This window comes from Chinchilla lanigera, unplaced genomic scaffold (assembly GCF_000276665.1).
Source record: "Chinchilla lanigera isolate Chin_1 unplaced genomic scaffold, ChiLan1.0 scaffold00005, whole genome shotgun sequence".
Classification (NCBI taxonomy): Eukaryota; Metazoa; Chordata; class Mammalia; order Rodentia; family Chinchillidae; genus Chinchilla; species Chinchilla lanigera.
Genome location: NW_004955406.1, coordinates 30,568,826 through 30,594,436, shown reverse-complemented (window position 1 = coordinate 30,594,436; position 25,611 = coordinate 30,568,826). Strand labels below are relative to the sequence as shown.

The window sequence follows — 25,611 nt, the reverse complement described above, 5'->3', positions numbered from 1 at the left end:
TTAATACACATTGAGCATTAGGGGGACGAGAATGCCATTTCCTGGGAGGAAAATATTATATAAGAACTCAACTCAAGAGAATGTAAAGAAAAAAAATTAGGATATTATATACATACTAATCCCTATGAAGAACGTAATTATACAGTGCAACCATGTACCAACAAAAATAAAAAAAATTTTAAATAACCTGAGTCATCAGAGACAAGATAATAAAGCACCATGGACCAGTATATAAAAGTAATTGCATGTGGCACTAAGAGTCTAGTCTACATGTTACAAAACAACAACAACAATTTAATAAATTAGAATTACTATTACACACACAGAGGAAAGGATGGGAAGTACCTAAAAATATAACGCATATCGACAATTGAAGATACATTTAATATATACTTTTGAAGGAACACCTGTATGTCAAGGACTCTGTTCTCATCACTGGGGAGATGGTACAAGGCAAGAAAAGCATGATCTCCACCTTCAGGTCCCATATCTTTGAAGAAAGACAAAGAAAGTCAAAGAAAACAAAAAGAAGAGAAAAAAGTTCCCTAATAAAGCAACCTTGGGACTGAGATCTGCATTCTATTAGTCAGGTGTGCTAGAGCACACCTGTAATCCCAGAACACTGGTAGGCTGAGCCAGGAGGATCACAAGTTTGAGTCGAACCTGAGCAACTTGGCAAGACTTTGTTCTCAAAATAATATAATGAAAGTGCTGGGAATGTAGCTTAATGCAAAAGCCCTAACTTCAATTCCTACTGGGAGATGGGGACGGGAGAGGGGAAAGAAGTTGGTCTCGCTAACAGCAGGGAAACAACTGTCCAAATAGAATTGGAAGAACTATGACCAGGATGTGAACAACTTGACAGGCTGTAATGAAGCAGAAACACAGCCATGCCAGACAAGGTGGCGCACGCCTGTAATCTCAGCACTTGGGAGGCTGAGGTAGGAGGGTCACTGTTAGTTCAAGACCAGCCTGGGCTACAAAGTGAGCTCAAGGCCAGCCTGAACTGCATAGGAGACCCTGTCTCAAAAAGGCCAAAAAAAAAAAAAAAAAAACACAGCCAGGACCTTTCTTAATGTATACTGTCTCTCCACACTAGAGACAAAACTGTGGATATAATTCAGGGGGTTTCTGAATTTAGATGGAAATAAATATTTTACAACTTTATTTCTGATAAAGTTTAACTGAAATTAACAATTCCTTCATAAATATAGCCAGCATACTACTCTTAGCAATGGCTGTGGTTTTGTCACTAAAGGAAATCAGATCATTTTCTTATCATACAACTGTTAGCGATATCATGAAATATTACGTATGTTCATCATACTTAATATCCTGACATTTAAAACTGGGTGTGGTGACACACATCTGTAGTATCAGTTACTCAGGAGCTTGAGATAGTAGGTCTGTGAGTTCAAGGCCAGCCTGAGGAACCCAGAGAGTCCCCAACCTCATTTTTTAAAAAAACCTTAGCATTTTTTTCTTAGCATTTATTATACTTGAAACCAGATCTTGTTACATAATACATTAGTAAAGAGGTACAAATTACCAGGTCATGAATACATTACTTTTAAAATACCTTGATAATTTTGTTTCAATACAATTGATTTTACCTTAAACATTTTATCTTGTATATTAAAGACAGTATTCAGAAATAGGCTTCAACAGTGTCAAGTGAGTCTATGGCACAAAAAATAATTATAACCCATTTATAATTTAAAGTAAAAGAAACTTAAAAATCCTAACTAAACTTGTACTGCTTGTTTGTGTCTTACTTCTAACAACTAACCTACAATAAGACACTTTTCAAAAATATCAAAGAAAGTAGAAAATAAACTGGGTATCAGACACTACCAACATATTTATTTTGTGATGTGCAATAATCATGTTGTGATAATGTCTTTAAATTGTATGTCTTAAAGATGTGAAGAATACACAATCAAAATGACAATGCCTGGATTTTGCTATAAGATACTTCAGGAAAAAAGGCAGTAGAAAGATGAAGTAATAATGGCTGAAAATGCTAATTACATAATCTGTGTGGTGGGCAGATGGAAGACTGTGTAATATTTTCTCTATGTCTGAAACTTTTCATACTTAAGTGATTAAGAAGAAAAAGGCATCCCTGTTCCCTTTTGGTAGCTGCTTTGTAAAGAAAGATGCCTCTCAAGAAAAAAAAAGCAAATCTGAGAGAGATGCTCTTTTTCTCTAGGCTGATGTCCACAGGCCAAGACGTCTGACTTGTAAAGATGCAGGCTAACTAGGTATTTTCTTCTTTCCTTTCCTATTATATTGAGTGGGGACAGCAGGAATCATTAAAACTTTCTGTGATGTTATTCATATGTTGTGTGATGCACTATGTCTAAAGACATCCATGCAGTCATTTCGAAGAAAAGAGAACATATTCCCATTATATTAGCTGTCTGGGCCAAGAAAATTCATCTCTGATCAAAACCGCATATCTTGGCACTACAGACACCAGTGGTTTAGGAAAAACAATCTTAAAGTCCTAAACTAACAAATGCCAATGAAATTTAGGTTTTATGTTTAGAATTCAGAAGATTCAAAACAGGGAGTAGGGAAAGAGAAGATATGCTAGGTAGCTACGAAAACACATAAAGGATGCAGTGCTCAGTCAGTGTAGATTTTAGGACTGGTAGAAAGCAAAAAGTTTCTATGGAAGGTGAGGGAATGCTGTACTTAGGCAGCTGAGCCATACAAGATAGTTCCCAAGTTACCAAAGAATGACTATGCCTGAAAGAAGTCCTTCACACTTGTGTAAATGGAACAGCCTATACATTACTCTAATCTTGGTATATTGGCTTGAAATACTAGGAAGGCCCTACAACCTACAGAAGGGAGACTGCTAATCATCTCTTATTCTCCATGCCTATTTATACTGTTCTTCTTCTTCGAATTTGTAGTCTCCTTCATCAGAGCTCCTCTCATCAAATACTTCTTTGTCTCTGCATTGCAAATTCTTTTCTTGGCCTGGCTGAGGAAGATCTTCAAACTCTGTTCCCCAAATATGGTATGGCCATATCTTGATACTCAACTGCTTTGAAACTCATCAAGTTTGGTACTCAATGCATTCTGACCTGAAAATTTTGTCCTGGACCTTGAGGTTTGGTACTCCACAAACAAGCTAGAACTTATGAAGTAGATCACTCTGTGACTTGCTACTATTTCCAGCCAAAGCAATGTGTTTGGTACTAGTCATTTTTTGGTACCCACTGTACCTTCCAGAATCAATCAATGACAAGGACCAAAATACCACTGTTTGTTGTCACAAATCAAAAAGGTATCTTAGCAAAATCTGTACATTCTTTCACTCAGTATAAGCAATATTTTTTTAAAAGTATCAAAAACTCAATTCTATTTTCCTTTAAGAGATCAACACTTCCTGATTATAAAAGATTTGCTGGGCTGGGGATTTAGCTCAGCGGCAAAAGCGCCTGCCTGGCAAGCGCAAGGTCGTGAGTTCGGTTCCCGGTACTGGAGAAAAACCAAAAATAATAAAAGAAAATAAAAGAAAAGATTTGCTGATAAAACTTGCAATCCTTCAGCACTGAAGGATACATCTTGTAGTTTTCTCACTACTTTTACTATAAAACTCAAATCTATCATCTTGCATTTACTAAGATACACATAAAAGTAGTTTTACTTTAACTAGAGCCTAGGCAACTATCACTATGCAATTAATGCTTAATTTTAAAAGTTAGAATCACATACATAATATGTATACACCAACCATCTGCATCTATATAGCATCATTTCTAATTCACCTAAATACCAATTTCTAAGGATGTACAAGTAAACAAGTACCAATGATCACTTGTATCAGTACATCTAAAGTTAGTTGATAAAAACTAAGTCAAGTGTTGGTAAATAAAAGCTGTAATCCACTATTTATTTCAATATAGCTGGCCAGATGTGGTGGCACACACCTGTAATCTTAGCACTCGGGAGGCTGCCCCACAAGGATCATTGTGAGTTTGAACCCAGCGTGGGCTACAAAGTGAGCTCAAGGCCAGCCTGAACTGCATAGCGAGACCCTGTCTCAAAAAGGCCCATGAGCCAAGAATGGTTTTACATTTTTAAATCATTGCGGGGGGGGGGAGGGGGGGCGTTAAAAGAATAAAAAACTGTTGAGACATAAAGCTTATATAAAATACAGTATCTCATCACAACAGAATTTCTTCATCAAAAAAAGGCTATAAAGCAAATTTCTAAGAGGTTATGAAAAAAGTAAGGCCAATGGTTTACGTATAGTGACTTAATGAGCTTCTAATTTGATTGAAGTGGCCAAAAATAATATATCCAGAGAAAACAACCCTAAGACCACTAGCCTTTCATACGGAACTACTTACTGCTTGAAGAGATGAGGGCAGTGGATGCAAACATCAGTCAAAAGTCAAAGTCAAAGACTTTTTTAAGCTCCTGCTGAGTTGACAGATCTGACCAATACCACTCAGTTGTTTGTTCAACCAGTCCATGCCATGTTTTGAAGTAACTGAAAAATTACCCTCCATGAATAGTCTATAGAGAACAACCAAACAAGCAAGAATAATTTCAAAAAAGTTCAGAAAACACCAATGAAATACAACCTGAAATGGAATGTGTTCAGATGTGTTACAACAAACAGGGGCAAATGATGTCTGTAAAGCAGAAAACTGCTTAGCCTGACAAAGCTTGTAAAAATGTTACGCATTTAACCTCTGTGGTTATTCATCCTCAAGTACTTTGCAGGAAATATTTGTATTTCTTATGTACTGCTGAGCCATTAGCACAAGGAGTGAACTTTATTTACTGTTGCAGATTTAACCATTATTCTGTAAATTTTTGTTAGAAATAACTTCTTCTTGTGTTCGACCACTCATTAGCCCAACAATTAATCAGTAGTAAGGTTTTGTGATTTCTTTTTTTTACTCCCAAGACCAGTTTAAATTTTTCTCAAGGAAAAGACCTAGCCACAACCATGGCTAACAAATATTGAATAGTTCTGGAAGTTAGACTTTGCTACAGATCTGATCATTATTTTTTAACCAATTCCAATACCTCAGTTCCTCATATTGGGTTGCAGACACCCATACCATACTCTTCTAAAGAAAACATGTACTTCAACATAATGGTAGCCAGCTGTGCATCTCAGTAGCTGTGCTGGGGGAATACAAAAAGCTATCTTTGCATTCAACAGCAAGGTGTATGCATGTGTGTCAAAGTGTAACAGGTGAGTTTTACCCGTGTTATATACACTGTGTTAAATTTCTGTGCGTTTATAATTTTTTTCCTAAATGTTCTGTTCTGATTTTTTCTTGTACAATTAGCCCAATACAGGAGGTTCAAAGTGATCACGTGACTCACTACCCCTATAGACTTGGGTCATGTAAGCAAAGAAGTTATCAAAATGAAGACCTTGATTCAGATGAGAAAGAAAACAGTAAATATCTGACTAGTCAAAATGCTACAACACAGTCATGTATACCTGAACAATCCAACATTAGAACTAGGTTAGAACCTAAAATGTTACCAGGTTCTTGTTAGGGATGAAACCTACTGGACAGAATGCCAGAATGAGATTCAATGTTGGGGGCTGAGGATTTAGCTCAGCGGCACAGCGCCTGCGTGGCAAGCACGAGGTCGTGAGTTCAATTCCTAGTACTGGAAACAAAACAAAACAAAACAAAACAAAACTGAGATTCAATGTCGGAAGTTATTTGTGATGGATGATATGCTATAGATATTTCAAAATACACTTACAGTGAAATACAAGGTAAAATATTCTATGTGGACTAACAGCAATTCTCCAAAATACATTTATCATGACATCTCACTCTCTGAGCTAAAAGCCTTTGTAACAGGATTTTATCATTCTAATCATCAGAATCTAAAGAATTTATGGAGAAGTAACAGATGTAGTATTGAGATTCTTAGAACAAAAATATGGCACTCAAAAGATTTGGTTTCCTTCAAAACTGCCTACATTTTGACGACAAAAAAACCTGCCAAGAAAGAAAAAAAAATCCAGTAATTTGGCTGCTATTGGCTCATTTTTTTGAAAACTTTGTTCTGAACTGTCAAGCAATTTATACTGTCATGTCCAAATACATGACAACTGACAAACAACTTACATCATTTTGCAGTCTTTGAAGCTTCTAGCAATACATACCAAGCAAACCTTCCAAATATGGCATAAAAATATATGCCCTCATAGATGCAAAGGCATTTTACACCTTGAATTTAGAAATTTATCCTGGAACTCAGCCACCAAGTCTTTATTCATGTAGTAATAAACCACATGACTTTGTGAACAGACTTGGTGCACATATTTCAAAAAGTAACCCAAATGTCATATTCAACAGTTGGTTCACTACTTACCCATTGATGTTACATTTGCTAAAAGAACACCAGTTGACCAACACAAGAACTATCATAAGAACAAAGCTGAGATTCCTGAAGAAAGGGTACAAGATCACAACAGGGAAGTGTACAATACAACCTAAATTTTAGGAAGACATAACACTGGCCTCCAATATGGTGAAGAAAAACAAAGTAGTATTAATAGTGTCAATGTCAAACCACCATGATAAGACTGACAGTGAAGCCAAGTGTAGTAATGCATGCCCGTAATCCCAGCACTCAGGAGGCTGAGGCAGGAGGAGCCTGTGAGTTCAAGGTCAGCCTGCGCTACATTCAAGGCTAGCCTGGACAACAGAGAGAGACCCTGTCTCAAAAACAAACAAACACTGTAAGTGAATCCTCAATACAAATGAAGCCAGAAATGGTGACATTTTACAACAAAACTAAAGGCAGAGTAGAGGTTGTTGATGAGTTAGGCAGCAGCGATAATGGTACTCAAAACACAAAGTGCCTGCCCATGTTTGTGTTTTGCTCAATCCTAAACACGGCAGGCACAGACAGCTTCACAGTTTACAACGAAAATAACAAGCACAAAATATCACAGAAATTTTCTTAAAGGGTCGGGACAGGAACTCATAAATGATCAATTACCAAAAAAGAAGAACAGTATGTATCTGCCCAAGAACTTCTCAAAAGAACTCTGGAGCAGATCTGTGAAAAGAGAAGTGAAACATCACAAGGACCTCCTAAGATAATAAGAAGAGCAGCAACATGTCAAGTATGTCCTACCAAAGAAGACAGGAAATCAAAACACATGTGCTATTAGTATGATCGATACTTGTGTATGGCACATGTTGTTCTCATGTGAAAACTGCCTCCTCAGGTGTGATAATTGAAGTAAAGATTATTTTTGCGGTAGAGTTTTATTTATATTTTCACTGTAGGTCACATAGGAATTTACTTCTGCTGTTATTCTTTAGATCAAGTAAACAGTTGATACAGAATATGTTTATTCTAAATACTCAGAATACATTTGATATTTTATTTTATTGATATTTCACTTTCCTACTAAATGTACCTTGTATAATATAATAGGAAGCTCCTGACAAAAGAGGAAGACAGACAAGTGACAAGTATGGTCTGCCCAACAGGAAAGAAAAGCCAAGCACATGTGCTGTCAGTGTAAGTGAGACTTGTGTATGGAACATGCTGTTCTTGTGTGTGAAGACTGCCATGGGTGTGATAACTGAAGCAAAGATTATTTCTATGGTAGAGTTTTGTTTTTATTTTCATTGTAGTTCACACAGGAAGTTATTTCTGCTGTTATTTTTTAGATCTTGTAAGCAAGTAAACAGTAAATGTTGAAAAGTTGGTATTTACTCTAAACACTTATTACATATTTAAAATTCCACATTTTCTCTTCCTGTTAAGTACCCATTAATTAAATTCAAAATTAAAATTAATAATTCATCAATAGAAATACTTAAGGAAAATAAACATAGGCATTGTATACCACCTACAATGTGCCTTTCAAAAATTTGCCATGATGCTCCTGCTACATTACAAAACAATGATTTTTTTTAAAGAAAATTCATACTGTGAATTTGAGGACAAACTAAAGTTGCTTGATTTGAAAGTAATTTTATGTTGTTTTATACATAACCCATGCTGTCAAATCCTAAGAAGAAAGGAAAATTCCGTTCTCAAAAAATATACAGTCAGATATATTTTCCAAACCTAAACTAGAGCTCAGGTGAGGTTCTTCAGATCTTAATACAAATATAACAAATGTCCTTATTTCAAAATTTATTTCAGTAAGCATTGGGAAGCTTCTTACTGACTTTCCAATAGCTATGGCAAATATGCAATATCATGCTAGAAAGGGAAATATTGAGAACAGTCTGACAGAATTTTAGAAACACCTTCTAAGTAGTAAATAACGTCAGTTAACACACACTCATGAAACCTATCTGTACAAAAGTATTTTTTCAAAGATGAAATATATAATGAAACATCAGCATAGATCAGCATTAATAGATGGATACTAAAAATCAACTTTGGTGAAAGGGAATACTAACCTTGTTCCCGAAGTAGAATGTTATAACTGGCCCAAATAACAAATTCCATTCACATTAGTAAATCATGACTACTGATTACTATCATGTACTGGTATTACTACTATGGCATTAAAATTTTGTGGAAATTCAATTTATCTCATTACTTCAGTACTCAAACAATTTACTTCTGTCTGTTGCTCTACAACCCTAAAATATTGACTACATGGACCTTTAAAGAAAATATCTGCCAATTCTCAACTTAAAGTCATCACATACTTAAAACTTTTAAATCAAATCACCTCAGATTAGAAAATGTAAAGCAATAGTGAAGTCACAAACCATAAAAATTTTTCCTATTTATAACATTCACTATCTGCCTACTCATTTCTTCATTTTCATTCATTACAATATTATATTTAAGTTTTTAAGACATTAGCTTAAATAAACACTAAATGGCTTTGGTTTTTGTTCAGACCTGATAGATGTTTCTTAATAAAATCAACCTAAAATTACCAGGCAAAAAAAATACTCGCATGTAAAATTCACACTATGGTAAAGGATGAGCTGGCTTTTTTTATGGACCACCACTAAATCAGCATTACATGAGTAAATAAGAATCCAAATAAAAATGGTAGGTTCTTCATTATAAATCTAATACAGATATTAGCATATTTACCATAAATGTGAAGAGACTTCCACATTTTTATCATCATTTATTCATGTATGGAAGGGATGAGAAAATGTGGAAGAGGGAAAGGGTGAGGAAGGGATGAGACTTTTCTTCTATTACCAAAAATGATTCTGGTAATTTCCTTAAATGAATTTTCTACACAAAATATAACACCAACTGAGTAAAATGTGAGCAAAGCCTTCCTATGTAATCTGCCATTTATTCTTATAAGAAATCATTCAAAACCAATTATTCTTAAATCTTTCATACTGTGCAATTATACTTTGTTTATCTTCACATCATTCAAACGAATATGCTGAAGTAGAAGTTTGACTGGTGTGCTCTTGAAGCTGTGCTCCCCTGACACAGAATGACTGAATGCCTACTCACAATGTTTTCTACAGTGGCACTCACTAGTGCTTCTCCATTTGCACTTTGTACTCGGTTTTGTGCTCACATGGACTACATTCTAAACCATATGTAAGTTTGTACAATGGTTAACAACACACTGTATGTAATATCACTGTAGCACTGAAATTATGAATTAATTGGGAAAGCAGGATTTAAGGAGTCTCAATATGATTATCAACCAGTGCTATGCAAAAGATATAAATAAGCAATGTCCAGATTCCAGCGGGAAAGCCTTGCCCTTCTTTCTCCGTCTACATTAACAATATTAAGTGGGACTAATCCTAGGCCTATAGCTCAGCACTTAAAGACACCCTATCCTCTCTTCTGATAAATCAAATCCTTGCATGTCTACTTATGAATTTTAAATTCAAAAAAGCAGGTTCCCACAGGAAAATTTTAAACAAATCAAACAGAACTGAATGAGACATTAGTCCTAAAGTTGAATCAGCAATCTACACATCCAAATAAATACATCATATCTATCCAGAGAGGGATTAGTCAGAAATTACAACACAGAAGTTAAAATGGCGAATGACAAAGCCTATCTCATCAGTGCCCAAGGGAAAAGCCACCATGCCCCTGCAACTCGTCTTTCTTTAATAAACAGGTACAAATATCAGACTACTCTAATACCATTAAATATGTGAAGGATATCATTTATTATGTGCTAATTGTGCAAATATACTGTGATTTCTAGTGTTAATTTTTTTACAGAGAACAAGCATGTGGTTGATAGAGAATATGGCCATCTAATACCCTTGGCAATTATATTTCTTATTGTAAATGAATAAATCAGCATTTGAATTCACATGCTACTCTCATAATCTTGATTAAAAGGAATCAATTTCTCATGGCATACTAACATTACCCTTTCTCGGCCTTTTTCTGGGCCATGACAAATTACTAAAGCAATGTCATGTGATGAGGTGACTTAAAATTCAAGCAGCTGATCCTCCTTCCCCAGCCCACACACTGCACTGCTGCTCATCACCAGTACTTATTTATCCTTTGGTCAGTTACATAACAAAGGCAGTGAGGAAAATTACTTAGGTACTTATAATCAATACTGTGACTACAGAATAGTCCTCAGTGATCTAGAAAGATGGTTCAAATGTAAAATGTAAATGTTGCACTGCCCGTAAGACAGGCTAATGCATGTTTTTGTAAAACCTGTTGTATGAGCTTTGAATTAATATTTAAAGCTTTAAAACACCATAGAAACTTTTCAAAAATACTAGTAACACGTCAAAAGAAGAATAATTCAAATATGCACAACAGATCTGCCCAAAGCTGATATCTACCAGCTTATTACTAGAAGGTATTAATTTATATTTACTACATTTTACCCAGATAAAATATGTACTTCACAACTACCAATTCATTTCAATAGCTTAGTTTCTACAGTTTCTTTTCCTGATACTATTAAAGTAACTTCTGTAGGGAAAAAATTTAAATACTAAAGTTCTTTATGAAATATAATCTGTTTACAATCTCATTCAGTAGCTGAATTTGGCGGGGCTGTCTGTTTTTTATAAATAATAATAAAGGTTAAATTTAGTAACTTCCAAAAGATCAAAGAACTGTTTAATTTTAGTTGTCTAACTTGGTATTTGGGAATATATTAGGAATTTAATTTCAGAATATTTATAGCAACATATAAACTACAAAAAATAAAAGACACTGCAGGAAAACTGAAGCATATGTCTAAAAACACCAAAGTGGGAAGGTAAAAAAATACAGGATACCAGAAGTTACTATTTGTAGATGATAAAAGACTGAACCAAAGTTTTTATATGGACAATTTATAAAAATATTGAATGCATTTAATTTCAAAATATGTGTACCTTTGATCTTACAGTTACAAAATACCTAAATGTAAAGAACAAATTTTGCCAATGACACCATAAAATACAAATTTAACAGTTAAACAATTATATGAATTTTATGACATACTGTACTTTTGTCTCCAATTTAAAAATAAGATCTTAAATAGTTTCCATTTCTAAGTATTTAAAATGGATATATCTTCAACATATTCATAGCAAAATACGACTCTGAAACTTCAAGTAAGAATTTGGTTTCTAAATAGTAAGATTTATTCAGACCACAAGCAAGTAAGAGTTTAAAAACAGGCATTTAAAATAAATGTGGGAACAGTCACTCACAGAGGAACATGAGAAGCAGGAAAGACAAGAAGAACAACACTAAAAGAAACATCCATCAAGAAAAAGACCTGGAAAAGAAACCAAAACTTAGAATTAAAGATCAAATGAGGTTTGGTAGGATGGGGGAGGGGGAGAAGGGAAGAGATGAACTTCAGTAAATAGACAATCCAAAGACTACTATGACAAAATACTACAACAAAAAAAATAGTAAACTGAAGGGAGGACTTATAATATAAGATTGAAAATTCACTTCAATTTATGAAGACCTAGAAATCGATATAGCAAACTAAAGCCCAGTCACCAATAACTAATGGAAAAGTATCTATCAAGGACATATCTAAGTGCTCAAATATAGCATGTCATTAAATATATGAGGTATTTTAATATGAACAAACTAGTTCAAGTCATCTTTCATAAAGTTAAAGGAAACACTAAAAATCTGTTCTTCAAATTATGAAGAGAAATAAAAACATTTTTATGTTAAAGAATAACAGTTGAAAAGTACAGTAAATTACAAGTTAAAAGCAATGTAATATATTTAATATTGACACTAGTTTTGTTAAAATTGAATGGATTAATGTCATGCCGAAGCAGGAAAGTAAAAAAATGGAATTAAAAGCACTAATGTAGTATTAGTATTAGAAAATTAAGCTAAACGAAAACGAAAATCTGTTTTTGTGCAATATGAATCATAATTATAGCATTAAACACAGAACTTCAATTGAGAGTATGAGTAATACCGAAATTTCACAGCATAAATTTTTATCATGTTAACATACCATCTTATTTCCAAATTCATTTCTATTGTCTCCTGTTGCTAATAATATTAAAACAATGTGATACCTAATTTATTATTAAAAATTACACAATGGTTTCCAGGTTATTCCTGACATATGTACCACCAATAAATTTATCTGTGCTTCTTCCAAAAATAAGTTTCATGCGTTTTATGATCGTGTCATTGACTACATAGTTATTGGTAGACTTAGAGGTTGTGCTATACATGTTACTGATAACCTTTGTGGTGAGAAGTATTAGACTTTTGTTTAACCTTAACAGTTTGCCAGAATGCCTAGCATTGTGATGTTAATAAACCTAAAGAAAAATTAATTACATCAACAGAACACATAAGAAGTGTCAGGAAGGCCAGGTGTGGTTGTGCATGCTTGCAATCTCAGTACTTGGAAAGCTGAGGCAGGAGGATCGCTGTGAGCTTAAGGCCAGCCTGAGCTACAAAGTGAGTGCACGGCCAGCGTGAATTGCATAGTGAAACCTTGTCTCAAAAAGACCAATACAGAGGCTGGGGATTTAGCTCAGCACAGCGCCTGCCTGGCAAGCGCAAGGTCGTGACTTCGATTCCCGGTACCAGGAAAAAAAAACAAAAAAACAACAACAAAAAAAAGACCAATATATATAGAATGAAAGTTTAAAAATGTTTCTCAGTTTATGAGTGTTTACTGAAAATCCACTGCACACTGGATGGTATATATTTAGATATAGAACCATATAGTCAAATTTCATTAATTTAGCTTTACATCTCATTAGAGTAAGCAGTGTACCCAAAACATGTTAGAGATTTTAGTAATATATGTAGCACAAAATCTAAAATTAAACCTTTTCCCTACAATATTAAGATAATCAAGTTTTATAATAGTCTCAAGGAGTCTAAATATAAAACACTGGAAATCCTATGCAGTACCATAAAAATAATATTCCTTCTTACAATTCTGTGACTGAATATTAAAATCCTAAATACTTTATATATGTAATTTTCAGGTCCATACAGTATAAATAATTTAAATATAAATAAATTATACTGCTTTCTATACATGAGCCCTAACAAGTGGACAAAAAAGGCTAACTTAGTCAGTTATCACTTTAAATGCAAATTTCTTCATAGCTATTTCTCTCAAAGGTTACAGATCTCTGCTGCAACATAAACAAACACAATTGCAGTCCCCAAAAAATCCCAATTACTTCAGAGGAAAAGACTTCTCTTAATAAACTAGTCTTCAAACTACTGAATGAAAAATGTATTAAAAGACTACAAAATGTATCAATAAAGCTATAGGAAACACATATAAGTTAAACATAATATAATCATAAATTCATAATAAGCATCATCATTTGTTGAGTCTTCTTTGTGCTAAGGATTTTACAGTTTCTCTTTCAATGCTTTAACAAAGCTATGATGTAAGTTCTATTATCTTTTTTTTCCTTATCTTTATTTTAAAATAAAAACAGAAACAGGGCTAGGATTCTAAGCCAGGACTGACTTCAAAGCCTTATATCTGTAGTGCTTCAAACTGATTGATTTCTCTTTAATTAGGGGGCACTGCCCTTATTTTTATCAAGGTTTTCAAAATGAAAGTTCAACACGGTCAATGAGCAGAGCATAAATAAATGAAGGCTGATTAAAAGACAGCGTGGTGAGGCCTCTGGCAATCTAGAGAAACCATCACACCAAGAATAGAGCCAATGCTCAGGTGGATGTGGCTGTTGCTATGTGCAACTACAGACCCCACACCTAGTCATGACAGCTTCCTGAAAGAAGCTAGAAATCTGGATCACCTACCTATGTGACAAACTCTTCTTTTCAAATGCTCAGTAAAATAAACTTTTCAATTGCAAGGGACACCGACTAAAACATATCTGGGGATACATTTAGACTGGCAATGTGAATCCAGAAGTATGCTAAATGTGACATACGGGACAATGCACTGGCATTCATGAACAAAGAGGATGCAATCTAACTCTGGGGAAAAAAATCTTTCTTATAGGTAAACTTACATTCCACACAAGATTGAGATTCTATAGCTTCCTGAAAAGGGAAGTTGATGGTGATGTTACACCTCTAATGTAGGTACTGGAAAAATCTATTTACTCAGTGTCAGAAAAATGATGCTCTATAAAATACATACTGTAAGAACTGCTATGTATGTTGGAATTAATTCCAGTAAAGATCTTAAAGAAAGTGATCAGTCTGTGTAATTTCGGGGAGCAAAATGCTTCCTCGAAAATGAAGCTAGTAAGAAGATTATGATACTGAATAAGAACGGAGGAGAATCAAAGGAGTCAGAGTTTGTAATCTGTGTTTCACCTGAACTTGAACAGTTCCAAGAGGTTAAAACAAAGTAATTCTTGATGTAATTACCAAATCCCTACAATTAATAAGAGTGAACTGTCATTACATCTTCTTTTTTCCTCTCCCCGGAACTATAGACAGGCTCCTTGCTACTACCCAACTAACAAAGACAATTCATCATTTCTTATCTATTATATAAAAGGCAAGATCAAGCAACATTTTCTTAGTTTAAAATGGCCCTTTCACAAAAAGAATCCATGAAAATACATGAGTATTTTCTCCAATGAATGATTTCTACTTCCAACCAGTAACTCTAGAAAGGCTTTACTCAACAGTAATCAGGTCTGTGTAACTGCAGTTCTACGAGTGTCCCCAACATGGAGGAGGGAAAGGGCAAGCTCTGGACATGAACATGCTTGGGAAACTGTGTATACTCTTGCCTTCCAATTTTGGCTCCTACATCACAAAATACGTTTAGTGTTTCTAAACATTATATAACAACCACGGTTAATTCCTATCATTTTGCATCATTTTTATTATTTATGCTTCATTTTGTTTTGGTCTATGTTGCTGGTATTTTGCTATTGTTCTTTATTATTCTCTTTAAAATAAACATTATACAATCCAGGTAATACATTTTGGAGGAAGGATGCCAATTCAGAAGAGCTCTTTACCACCGCAACAGCACCATGGCCTAAGTTAAATGTTAATCAGAAACCAGCACAGCAGCGCATGTCTATAGCCCTAGCTACTTAACAGGCTGAGACAAGATGCACTAGGACAACAGGGGCAAACCTACGGCGCGCACGTTGTTTGTTACTGAAAACTCTAAAAGGCTCATCATCACTGAGCGAGCCTATTCAAGGCCAGTCTGGGCAACACAACTAGACCCTACCTCAGAAAAATTTTTTTAAAAAATGAGAATTTCAACTATGCAAATGTATAACTTTAGAGATACTAGAACTTCTATTACCATAAGAAATTTCAATAAATTATATTTATGCTACCAAAGAACCCTGCCTGAACCTCTATTTTCATAATAAATTTTCAGTAATTTAGGACTCATGAAATATAATTCCTAAAACATATAATATTTTCTCTAGCACATGTAAGAAAACCCCATTTGTATAAAAATTATCAATTTATTATTTAGTCTTACATCTAAAGAATTCTGAAGTTGAAATTAAAAGGTAATTAATTCTAAGGCAATTGATCCTAATTTTAGTAACTGTATAACCACTAACCACATCAAAATTCTGAAAAACAATGGTAGCAAAATGAATCATACATATGTGAGAAAACAAGTCACCTATGGGCAACAAAGCCTCACATACTAAAAGAGAAAAACTTTCTTAACTAGAGCATAAGGTAAAAGCTGGTGCCGCTCACCAACTCACAATCAGTAATCACTCAAAACAGAAAGGAGAAAAAAAAGTATTAAATTGGAAGCCTAAGCCTGAGGATCAGCTAAAAAGAAATAATTATGTGAAAACTTCAAAGCTTTCATGTTCAAACTTTTCCATGTAGTCTGTAACAACTGCTAAATCAATCAGAATACAAGTAGATTCAAAACTGGTGCCAAAATAAAATTACTAGCAATCTGACCATTTTCTATTTTTCTGTTATATTCCTAAACAACATTTTGTATTCTTTAAAATATAGCACAAATTTAAGTTCACTACTTTTAAGTCTATGTAGAACAATCTAATGAAGAAGCAGAACTATATCAATTAAGAAACTATCCTCGCATTTTAGAAAATTGCTATATATAAAGTACCACTATAAAAACTATCATTGATTTTATTCTTTTCATAGAAGTTCATTTAATGGGACAAATTTATGGCATTTCAGAGATATGGGAAAGAGGAGAATAAAAATAATGATAACAATAACAAAAAAAAACCTAATTTTTGATGATTACCTAAGGATAATAACTTAAGTTACCCCAACAACTCACTTGCAAAGTTCTTTCCCCAGAAAAAGTCGTAAGAATTTAACTTTTTTTAAGAAACCAGAAAGAATTAAGCAGATGTCACAAATGCATTTATCAAATTTCTTACCACTTTTCCCACATTCACTTAGCTGGAGACACTGGTCTTTTTAGCTTTTGCTATACTGGGCCTCAGTATTAACCCAACTTTCCTTACAGGGAATACTCTTCTGCAAAGTCTCAACTAAACTGTCATCTTGAAGAGGCCTCTGACTACTCTATCCACAGCTAAACACCCAACCACTAGAACATGATCTGACACAAGTGGTCCGTAACTATTTGTTGAATGAATTAAACAATCTATGTACAATCTCAATAAAATACAAAACAAATCTGATAACAATTTTAAAACAAGTATATTGTGTGTAATACTCATAAACCTCGCTACTACGGAAGCTATGCTAGGAGGATCACCAAATTTGAGGACAGCTTAGGCAACTTAGCAAAATAAAATAAAAATAAAATAAAATAAAATAAGAGCTGAGAATTTCAGTATTACAGTGATCGCCTCAGGTGGGTGAGGCCCTGGGTGCCAGTAAGTAAATAAGATATATTATCAAAATGTTTACTACCCAATCCCAATTTGAAGCCTAAAAAATTCTAGACTGAAGTTAGAATTTATTTGGTGTCTGTTTTTGGAAATTTGTAAGGCCTGGCAAATTCCATGCAGATATGAAGATGCATTTTAATTCTGAGAAATCACAGCAAACATTGATTCCTTGACCCTTGGAATCCTTACAGATCTGACAATTCAAAGCAAAAACAAAAGTTATTTTTGGCATTAGTGCTTCAAGTATTCAGCCACTCCAATATATATACAGTATTTTAAAGTACATAGGTAAATGCCCCAGAAAACAAATATGCAAAATGACTATTACCAAGACCTATCACTGACTAAAAATGAAAAGTGTGAAATATTGTTTGATCAGAATGTCTAGAAGTAACATTTCTAGCAAGTTAAAAAATAAACAACAAGCTGGGCATAGCACACACCTGTTGTTCAATTACTCAGAAGAAACACAGAAGGACTGCTTGAGCCCAAATATTTGAATCCAGCCTCAGCAACAAAGCAATACTCTGTCTCATGAAAGAAGAAAGAAGAAGGAAGAAGCAAGATGGGACGGGACAGGGAACAGGGGATGGGATGGGACACGGGACGGTTTGGGACAAAGAAAAGAAAGGAAGAAAGGGAAAAGACAAAAAGAAAGAGTTTGCTAAAAGTGAACCAAAGGTATATAGTTATGAGCATGCAACCATTTAGTTCTATTAAGTATGAATTTCTGCTGATTTAGTACTGGGGACTGAACTCAGAGCCTTCACACTGAACTACATCTTCAGCTCTCTTTTTATTTTCTATTTGAGACAGGGTTTTGCTAAGTCACTAAGTTGCCCAGGATCTCCATGAACTTGGAATCTTCATGTGTCAGCCTCACAAAGTCCTGCAAATGCCAGCAGGCATCACCATATCCATCAAGTAAGAACTTTGTAAGCATAATAACAACTCACTATAATCTGTCTCTGTAGAGAGCATAAGGTATTACATTTTACAGAACTATTATAAACTATTGTAGCAAAAACTTTCCCCAAATGACCTTTTAACTCTTCGTTGGCTTTAAAAACTCTAACCAGATAGCACTGTCCTACTTAGTCAAAATAGCTTGTACTGTTTATTCACACATACTCAAACTTGAGGGGAGAGAGAAAGCAAGTAAGTTAGGGAGGTAGGGAAGAATTCATGAATTACATAATACTACACATATCTACCGGCACAACTGGTCATTAAAGATAAGCGTCTGTTTCAACCAGGAAATATGGAAGAGCAAAAATTTTCTTCAAAATCCACTACTTACATAAAATGTCTGGAACAAAATAAGCTCCGTGGTCAAATAACTTACCGTTACAGACTTCAGTGTCATACCATGGTAAGTGCCCATAGTATCAATTTTAAAGCCTTCCGTCTCTACAAGAATAAAGGGATTTACTATTAGATTATACGTATTTTATGATGGGTAAGAAATTTAAAGTAATAATCTACATTAATAGAGTCACATTACAAACTTTTGAAGATTTAAAAAATTTTAAAAAGACCCTAGTCCCATAAACATATTCAAAACACATCAATAATCCTATGTTCAAAAGCTAATTAAGACTAACTCTGCAATTATGTTCAAAAACTAGACTGAATAAAATACTTTATAACCCCTAAATTATTCACTACTAAATATCTGATGATAGCATCACTAAAAACATCTGAAAAATCTCTGTATAAAAAATTGTGTTCCAAACATGCAATCTATAATGTACATTAAATATGTTGTAGAATACAATGTTGTAAATTATGATGGACGTTTTTGGACACAGGCCCAGGATGCTTGTCTATAAAGGATTGTGTAGTAAATACTTAACACACCGCAGGCCAAAAGTCTCTGTCACAACTACTCAATTCTGTAGTTGTAACACAAAAATAAGATAAACAATATACAGTATGTATATAAACAGGCAGCTGGAATTGGCCCACAGAAGATTGGATTTGGTTTGTGGGCTGCTTTATATAGTTTATTTCATAAGAAAAACATTACAGTAAATAAAGGAATGGACCTCTATCTTACTATAGCATCTATTCAGTGTGTCCTTTTATCCAGTAAGTGAAATCACCACACAAAATTCACTGTATTAATGCAATATATCTTTTAAAGACATATCAGGTAATGCAGGAAAACAATAAATGTTAAATTTGCAGTTGTTGTACTTCATATGTTCATAAATGTAGTTAAGACAAAGACCTCAAGATGAAGTGACAGTAGTCCTACTTCATTAATGTAGAAATGGTTCGCTACTGCATCAGCCATAACCCCACAAAATAACCCCTCACACTGTTGCTCCAGGTCTACGCTTTCTAAATTTTCAACATATACATTTGTAATTTGGGATGCAAGATGTAATATATAGAATCTCCATTCTAAAATAAATTCTGTAGAAACACAACTGGTATTAATAATAACAAATATCTGTTGATAGTTTCTTATATACCACACACTGTTCTATTGACTTAATGTTTACTAGTTTAAATCTCACAGTAACCCTAAGGAGTCTATTATTATTAATATTAAAATTACAGACAGCAGAAAACTCAAACACAATGTTTTTGTTTGTTTGTTTTTGTTTTTGTTTTTCTCCGGTACCGGGAACCAAACTCACGACCTTGCACTTGCCAGGCAGGCGCTTTGCCGCTGAGCTAAATCCCCAGCCCCCACAATGCTTTTTTAAAAAAAATTTTTAAGACAGGGTCTCACCATATAGTCCAGGCTGGCCTTGAACTCACTATGCAGCCCAGGTCGGCCTCAAACTCACAGTAATCCTCCTGCCTCAGCCTCCCAATTGCTAGGGATACAGGTATGAATCACCATGCCCAGTAGAATGCAGTTAAAGCAGTACTAAAAGTCACACAAAAATTAACTTGACGCAAGGTATCTGGATCCAAAATCCAAACTACTAACAGGGAGTTAATCAACTTTTTCTGTGAAGGGAAAGATAGTTTTTTTTTTTTGGCTTTCTAGGTGTATGATCTCTGGCAAAACAATTCAATAGGACTGTCACAGAGCTAAAGCAGCCACAGACAACACATAAGTGTGGCTGTGTTCCAAAAAAGGTTTATTTACAAAAATATGCAATGAGTCAGATTTGGCCTGCAGACCTTATTTCACAAACCCTTAAACATTTGACTATACTGCCTCTCAAAGTCAGCATAACCATAGCAAGGTAATAATGAAAATTAAGCAACTCTTGCCTTCTTTTCCTTTGAATCTTTCCTGGTCGTATCTGTTGTAAGCAGCTGGAATAGGCTGTTTAGTACGCAATGTGGGATCCTGTGGAAAAACAAGTTAAGAGCTACAAGTTAATATTTTAAAATATTATCTATATAATACTCATAATTAAAACTACAATGGAGATATTTACTTTCCTAAGTCTTTCTTACTAAAGTTGTAAGACAAAAAGTAATGAGATCTCTAGTCATTTGATAACCATTTTTGAGATTATGTGAGATTATTATATTACTGTATAATTCCAACAGATATTAGTACATGGAGGCAAAAACAAATCTTAAAAACTACCGAAGTAGAACAGTTAGCAATTTCATTCTGGGTCCTTAAGTGTCTCCCCCCAATGGTGATGTTTTTAACAACAAAACATTTTTGAGACTGTTAACTGAATTATCCACCAAAATATTAATCCTTAAATTAAATACAGCAACTATGACAATATGCCCATTACAAATGTACAGTGTAAGACTAAAAAGGTACTAGTATTTTAAATAATTAGAAAAAGCTGTCAATAGTTTAACTCACAAATACTTTTTTCCAAAATTTATAGTCTACAATAACCTAACAGCAAGTATTGTTTAAAAATCTCAAAGCTGGGGGCGCGGGGATATAGCTCAGTTGTACAAGTGCCTTCTTGGCAAGCGCAAAGTCCTGAGTTCCATTCCGGGCACCCACCCCGCAAAAACATCTCAAAGCTGCCTGTTAGTTCATTTTTTGTCTTTTTTGGACAGAGTTTCGCTATGCAGTTCATGTTGACCTTGAACTCACTTTGTAGCCCAGCCTGGCCTCGAACTTGCAGCAATCCTCCTGCCTCAGGTTTTTAAATGCTGCCAAATGCTGGGATTATAAGTGTGTACCACCATGCCTAGCTACGGAAGAAGTTCCTGATACACATAAAGACTAAAGTACTCCCAACTTTGTTACAGTAGGATTCCTTGATTCCTTGACTATTTCAAATAAAAAAGAGATATTTATCAAATTGTTACTAGTTATATATTAATAAAGAGTCAAACATTAGTATTTTCAACTATACTAATGACAATGTAAATACACAGAAAGAATAATCATAGTCACAAAGGTAATGGTTTAAAGTTCGACATGCTTCCAACCAACTATTAGAAAAGTCAACCAATTCATAGTTGTAAGTACTGTGTGCTTTTAACATCACAACACTGACCTCATTGCCACTATTTTTTTCTCTAGCAAGTCCAGTTCACTAGACTACAAGCTCAAAGAGGGCAAGGACTATAAATCTTTCCAGTTATTTTACTTCAAGATCCTTAGCACACTGCCTGACAAATAGTAGGTATATGAATACTTGCTCTTAAGTCAACTAAATGTATTTGTCTAAATATCAGCAAATTCCATGCTAAAAGTTAAATACCAATGATCTCATGAACATATAAAATTACTGTATCTTATAAGGCTGTATTAGTAGTCTATCACATTTTCACATACTTTTAAAATTTCTACTTATCAATTTTACATGTATTTTCTTGTTTTATTGAATCATGAAAATAGTTAGAAGTAGTGGGTAAGCCAGACATGCTCTGACATACGTGTGATCCTAGCTACTCAGGAGGCTAAAACAAGAGGTACTTAAGTTTGAGGCCAGCAAGGGCAACTTACTAAGAGACTGACTCAAAATAAAAAAGGGCTGGGGATGGGGTGGGCTCCCCACAACCTCAAACAGCCCCCCAACACACAAAAATTATAGAATATGTCAAAATAAATACAGGCTATATGTCACAAATGAAATTTAATTTGGAGGGTGGCACATTGCACTCAAAACAGTAAAACAGGAAACTCTCAGAACTAAAGTACTATGAAAAGGCCACATGAAAGGTGGTAAGGGAAATATACATTTCCTAAGATATCACAGATAACGCCAATGTCAAAAAAAAAAAAAACCTAAGGGAGAACTTAACAGGCATTTATGACAAGTAGGGCATCTATACAGAGGGCTTTTCCCCACTGACAGTCTGACCCAACTGTATCTCCCGGGTCATGAGACTTACAAAATTAGTCCTCAAATAACCTTTAAGGCTGAGAAGAGTCTTCACATACTTCAGCTACACAGAAGCAACAAAAGCTTTGGAACCTCCTAATGTAAAAACTAAGGTCTTCAAAATTACAACACTAAAATACAATACAAATTTTCATTATATTTTTGTTAAATTTACTAATTGTAAGTCACAAAGCACTCTTACCACAGGAGCTGCATTTGGAGCTGGTCGCTGTTCAGGTGCACGCCCTTCTTCTCTGGCTTTTACAGACTGAAGAATTGCAAAAATATTCTTGGAAAAATTCTAAAACATAAATGGATTCTAATTAAGCCCACTAAAAATCAAATATACAAAGGCAGTAAGTTTATGTAATAAACATTTTATAATCAAGTTTTCTTCCTACTAATTCTTCCCTTACCATATAATAAGGTATTACTATCACTAATATGGTCTGGCTGTGCTTTGTCCCTCAGGGACTCAGATGTTAGAGCCTTGGTCCTTGGCATGTGGTGATGCTACCCCCTACAGTGACGAAATCAGATTAATGTGGATTAAAAATATGCTGCAAAGCTCTGAGGTATTGTTAGGGGTCAATATGTACTTTGGAATGACTGGAAAAGTTGGAAAGTATTTACAAAGAAACTCAAACTTTAGCATAAACAACCTTAGCAACATTCAACACAGTCAAATAGTTGAATACTCCTTCCTGCTTGAAATAATCTCCCTTGGTTTTTACCCTTCCCCAACAACCAACCATCCCTTTCAGAGTCTGCTTTTTCTGCCTATCAATCACTCACTAGTTTAAAGAATATCTATTATACAAAATTTACTGCAAGTCAAACACCTGATTAGCACTGGAATACAATGATGACACAACAATGATACAGTGAAGAAATGAACTTAGTAGACGTGTTTACAGAGTGTCCCACCCAAAATCAGAATACACATTCTTTTCAGTTGCACATGGTACATTCTCCACAGTAGACCATATACTAACTAGCCCATAGAACATACTTAAGTAAATCCAAAGGAATGGAAATTATCCCATGCATATTACCTGACTATAGTGCAGAAAAATTGGAAATGAATGGCAAAAGAAACCACAAAAACTCTACAAACACGTGGAAATTAAATAACACCCTCTTGAACAAAAACTAGGTCACAGATAATATTAAAGAAGAAATTAAACAATATCTACAAATTAAAAATGCAAATAAAACAAAACATATTGGACTGAGTGGGATGCAATGAAAGCAGTTCTAAGAGGGAAATTTACAGTGGTGAATTCTCACAAGGAAAACAGAACGAGAACAAACACACAACTGAATGCTGCACCTCAAGAATCCAGAAAAAGAATAAATCAAGCCCATAGCCCAGACAAGGAAGGAAATTATAAAGATCCAAGCAAAAATTATTGTAATGGAAACTAAGAAAAGAATACAAAGAATCAATGAACTGAAGAGTTGGTTCTTTGAAGGAATAAATAAAATCAATAAAACTCTAGCTAACGTCATCAAACAAAGGAAAGAAAAATCTCAAATTCACGTGATGAGGAATAAAAAGGGTGAAATCACTACAGATCCTGTGGCAATTCAGAATAACATTAATACCTACTCCAAAAATCTTTACTCACATAGGATGGAAAACACAGAAGAACAGAACAGATTCCTAGAAATGTATGAACTGCCAAACCTAAATAGAGAAGATATAAAAATTCTGAATAACTCCGTATCAGTTAATGAAATTAAAAACGTATTTAAAAATTTGCCAACAAATAAAAGTCCAGGTCCTGATGGATAAATTGCTGAATTCTACAAGAAATTTAGAGATGATTTAATGCTAATCCTTCTGAAATTCTATAATGAAATTGAAAGGGAAGCAATTCTCCCTAACGCACTCCTGGAGGCAACTATTATCCTGGTACCAAAACCAGAGAAAGACTGAACCAAAAAAGAGAACTACTGGCCAATCTCCTTAATGAAAATAGATGGAAAAGTCCTCAATAAAATCCTAACAAACAGAATGCAGGAAATCATCAAGAACATTATACACCATGACTAAGTGGGATTCATCCCAGGGATGGAGGGATGGTTCAATATATGCAAATCAATAAATGTAATACACCCTATCAAAAAAGCCAAAGACAAAAATCACATGATCATCTCTATAGATGCAGAAAAAGCTGCTTCTGACACAGTTCAACACTCATTCATGATAAAAATCCAAAACAAAATTGAAATAGATGATCTTTATCTCATAAAAGTCATCTATGACTAACCAACACCAGTATCATACTACATGGACAAAAACTGAAAGCTTTCACTCTAAAATCAGGAACAAAACTAGGATATCCACTATCACCACTCTGATTCAATATAGTGCTGGGAACATTAGCCAGAGCAACTAGACAACAGAGAAATAAAAGAATAAGGACAGGAAAGGAAGAAGTTAAATTATCATTATTTGCAGATAACACGATCCTCTACTTCAGAAGAACCCAAAAACTCTACTAAAAAATTGCTAGATTTAATGAGCAAATTCAGTAGTATAGCTGGATACAAATGTAACACTCAAAAATCAGTATCATTCTTGTACACAAACAATAAACTTAGAAATTACAGAAACCACACACTTCATAATAGCATCCAAAAAAATGAAATACTTGGGAATCAATTTAATGAAGGAAAATAAAGATTTTTACACTGAAAATTACACTACTCTGAAAAAGGAGATTGAAGAAGATATCACCAAATGGAAAGATATCCCTTGCTGATAGATGGGAAGAACCAACAATGTGAAAATGGTCATACTCCCCAAATTGTTACACAGATTTAATGCAATCTTGATCAAAATACCACTGCAGATCTGCATACCTCACAAGTCTAGAGAAAACAATCCTAAAATTCATTTGAAAACAGAAGAGATCTACAATAGCAGAGGCAATACTGGTGAACAAAGGCAAGATAGGAATAATCACAATCACTGACTTGAAATTACACCACAGAGCTACTGTGTTAAAATTAGCATGGTACTGGCACAAAAAAAA

At 34.4% G+C, this 25,611-nt stretch overlaps 1 protein-coding gene across 1 annotated transcript in view; it reads right to left on the bottom strand.

Moving 5' to 3' along the window:
- Cdc73 (cell division cycle 73) overlaps positions 1–25,611 on the bottom strand; it is a gene marked incomplete at its 5' end in the record, with an annotated part of 131,894 nt that overhangs the window by 71,376 nt on the left and 34,907 nt on the right. Inside the window, 3 exon segments of the mRNA XM_013521863.1 lie at positions 18,634–18,698; positions 20,526–20,604; positions 22,770–22,868. Coding sequence (XP_013377317.1) covers positions 18,634–18,698; positions 20,526–20,604; positions 22,770–22,868 — 243 coding nt within the window.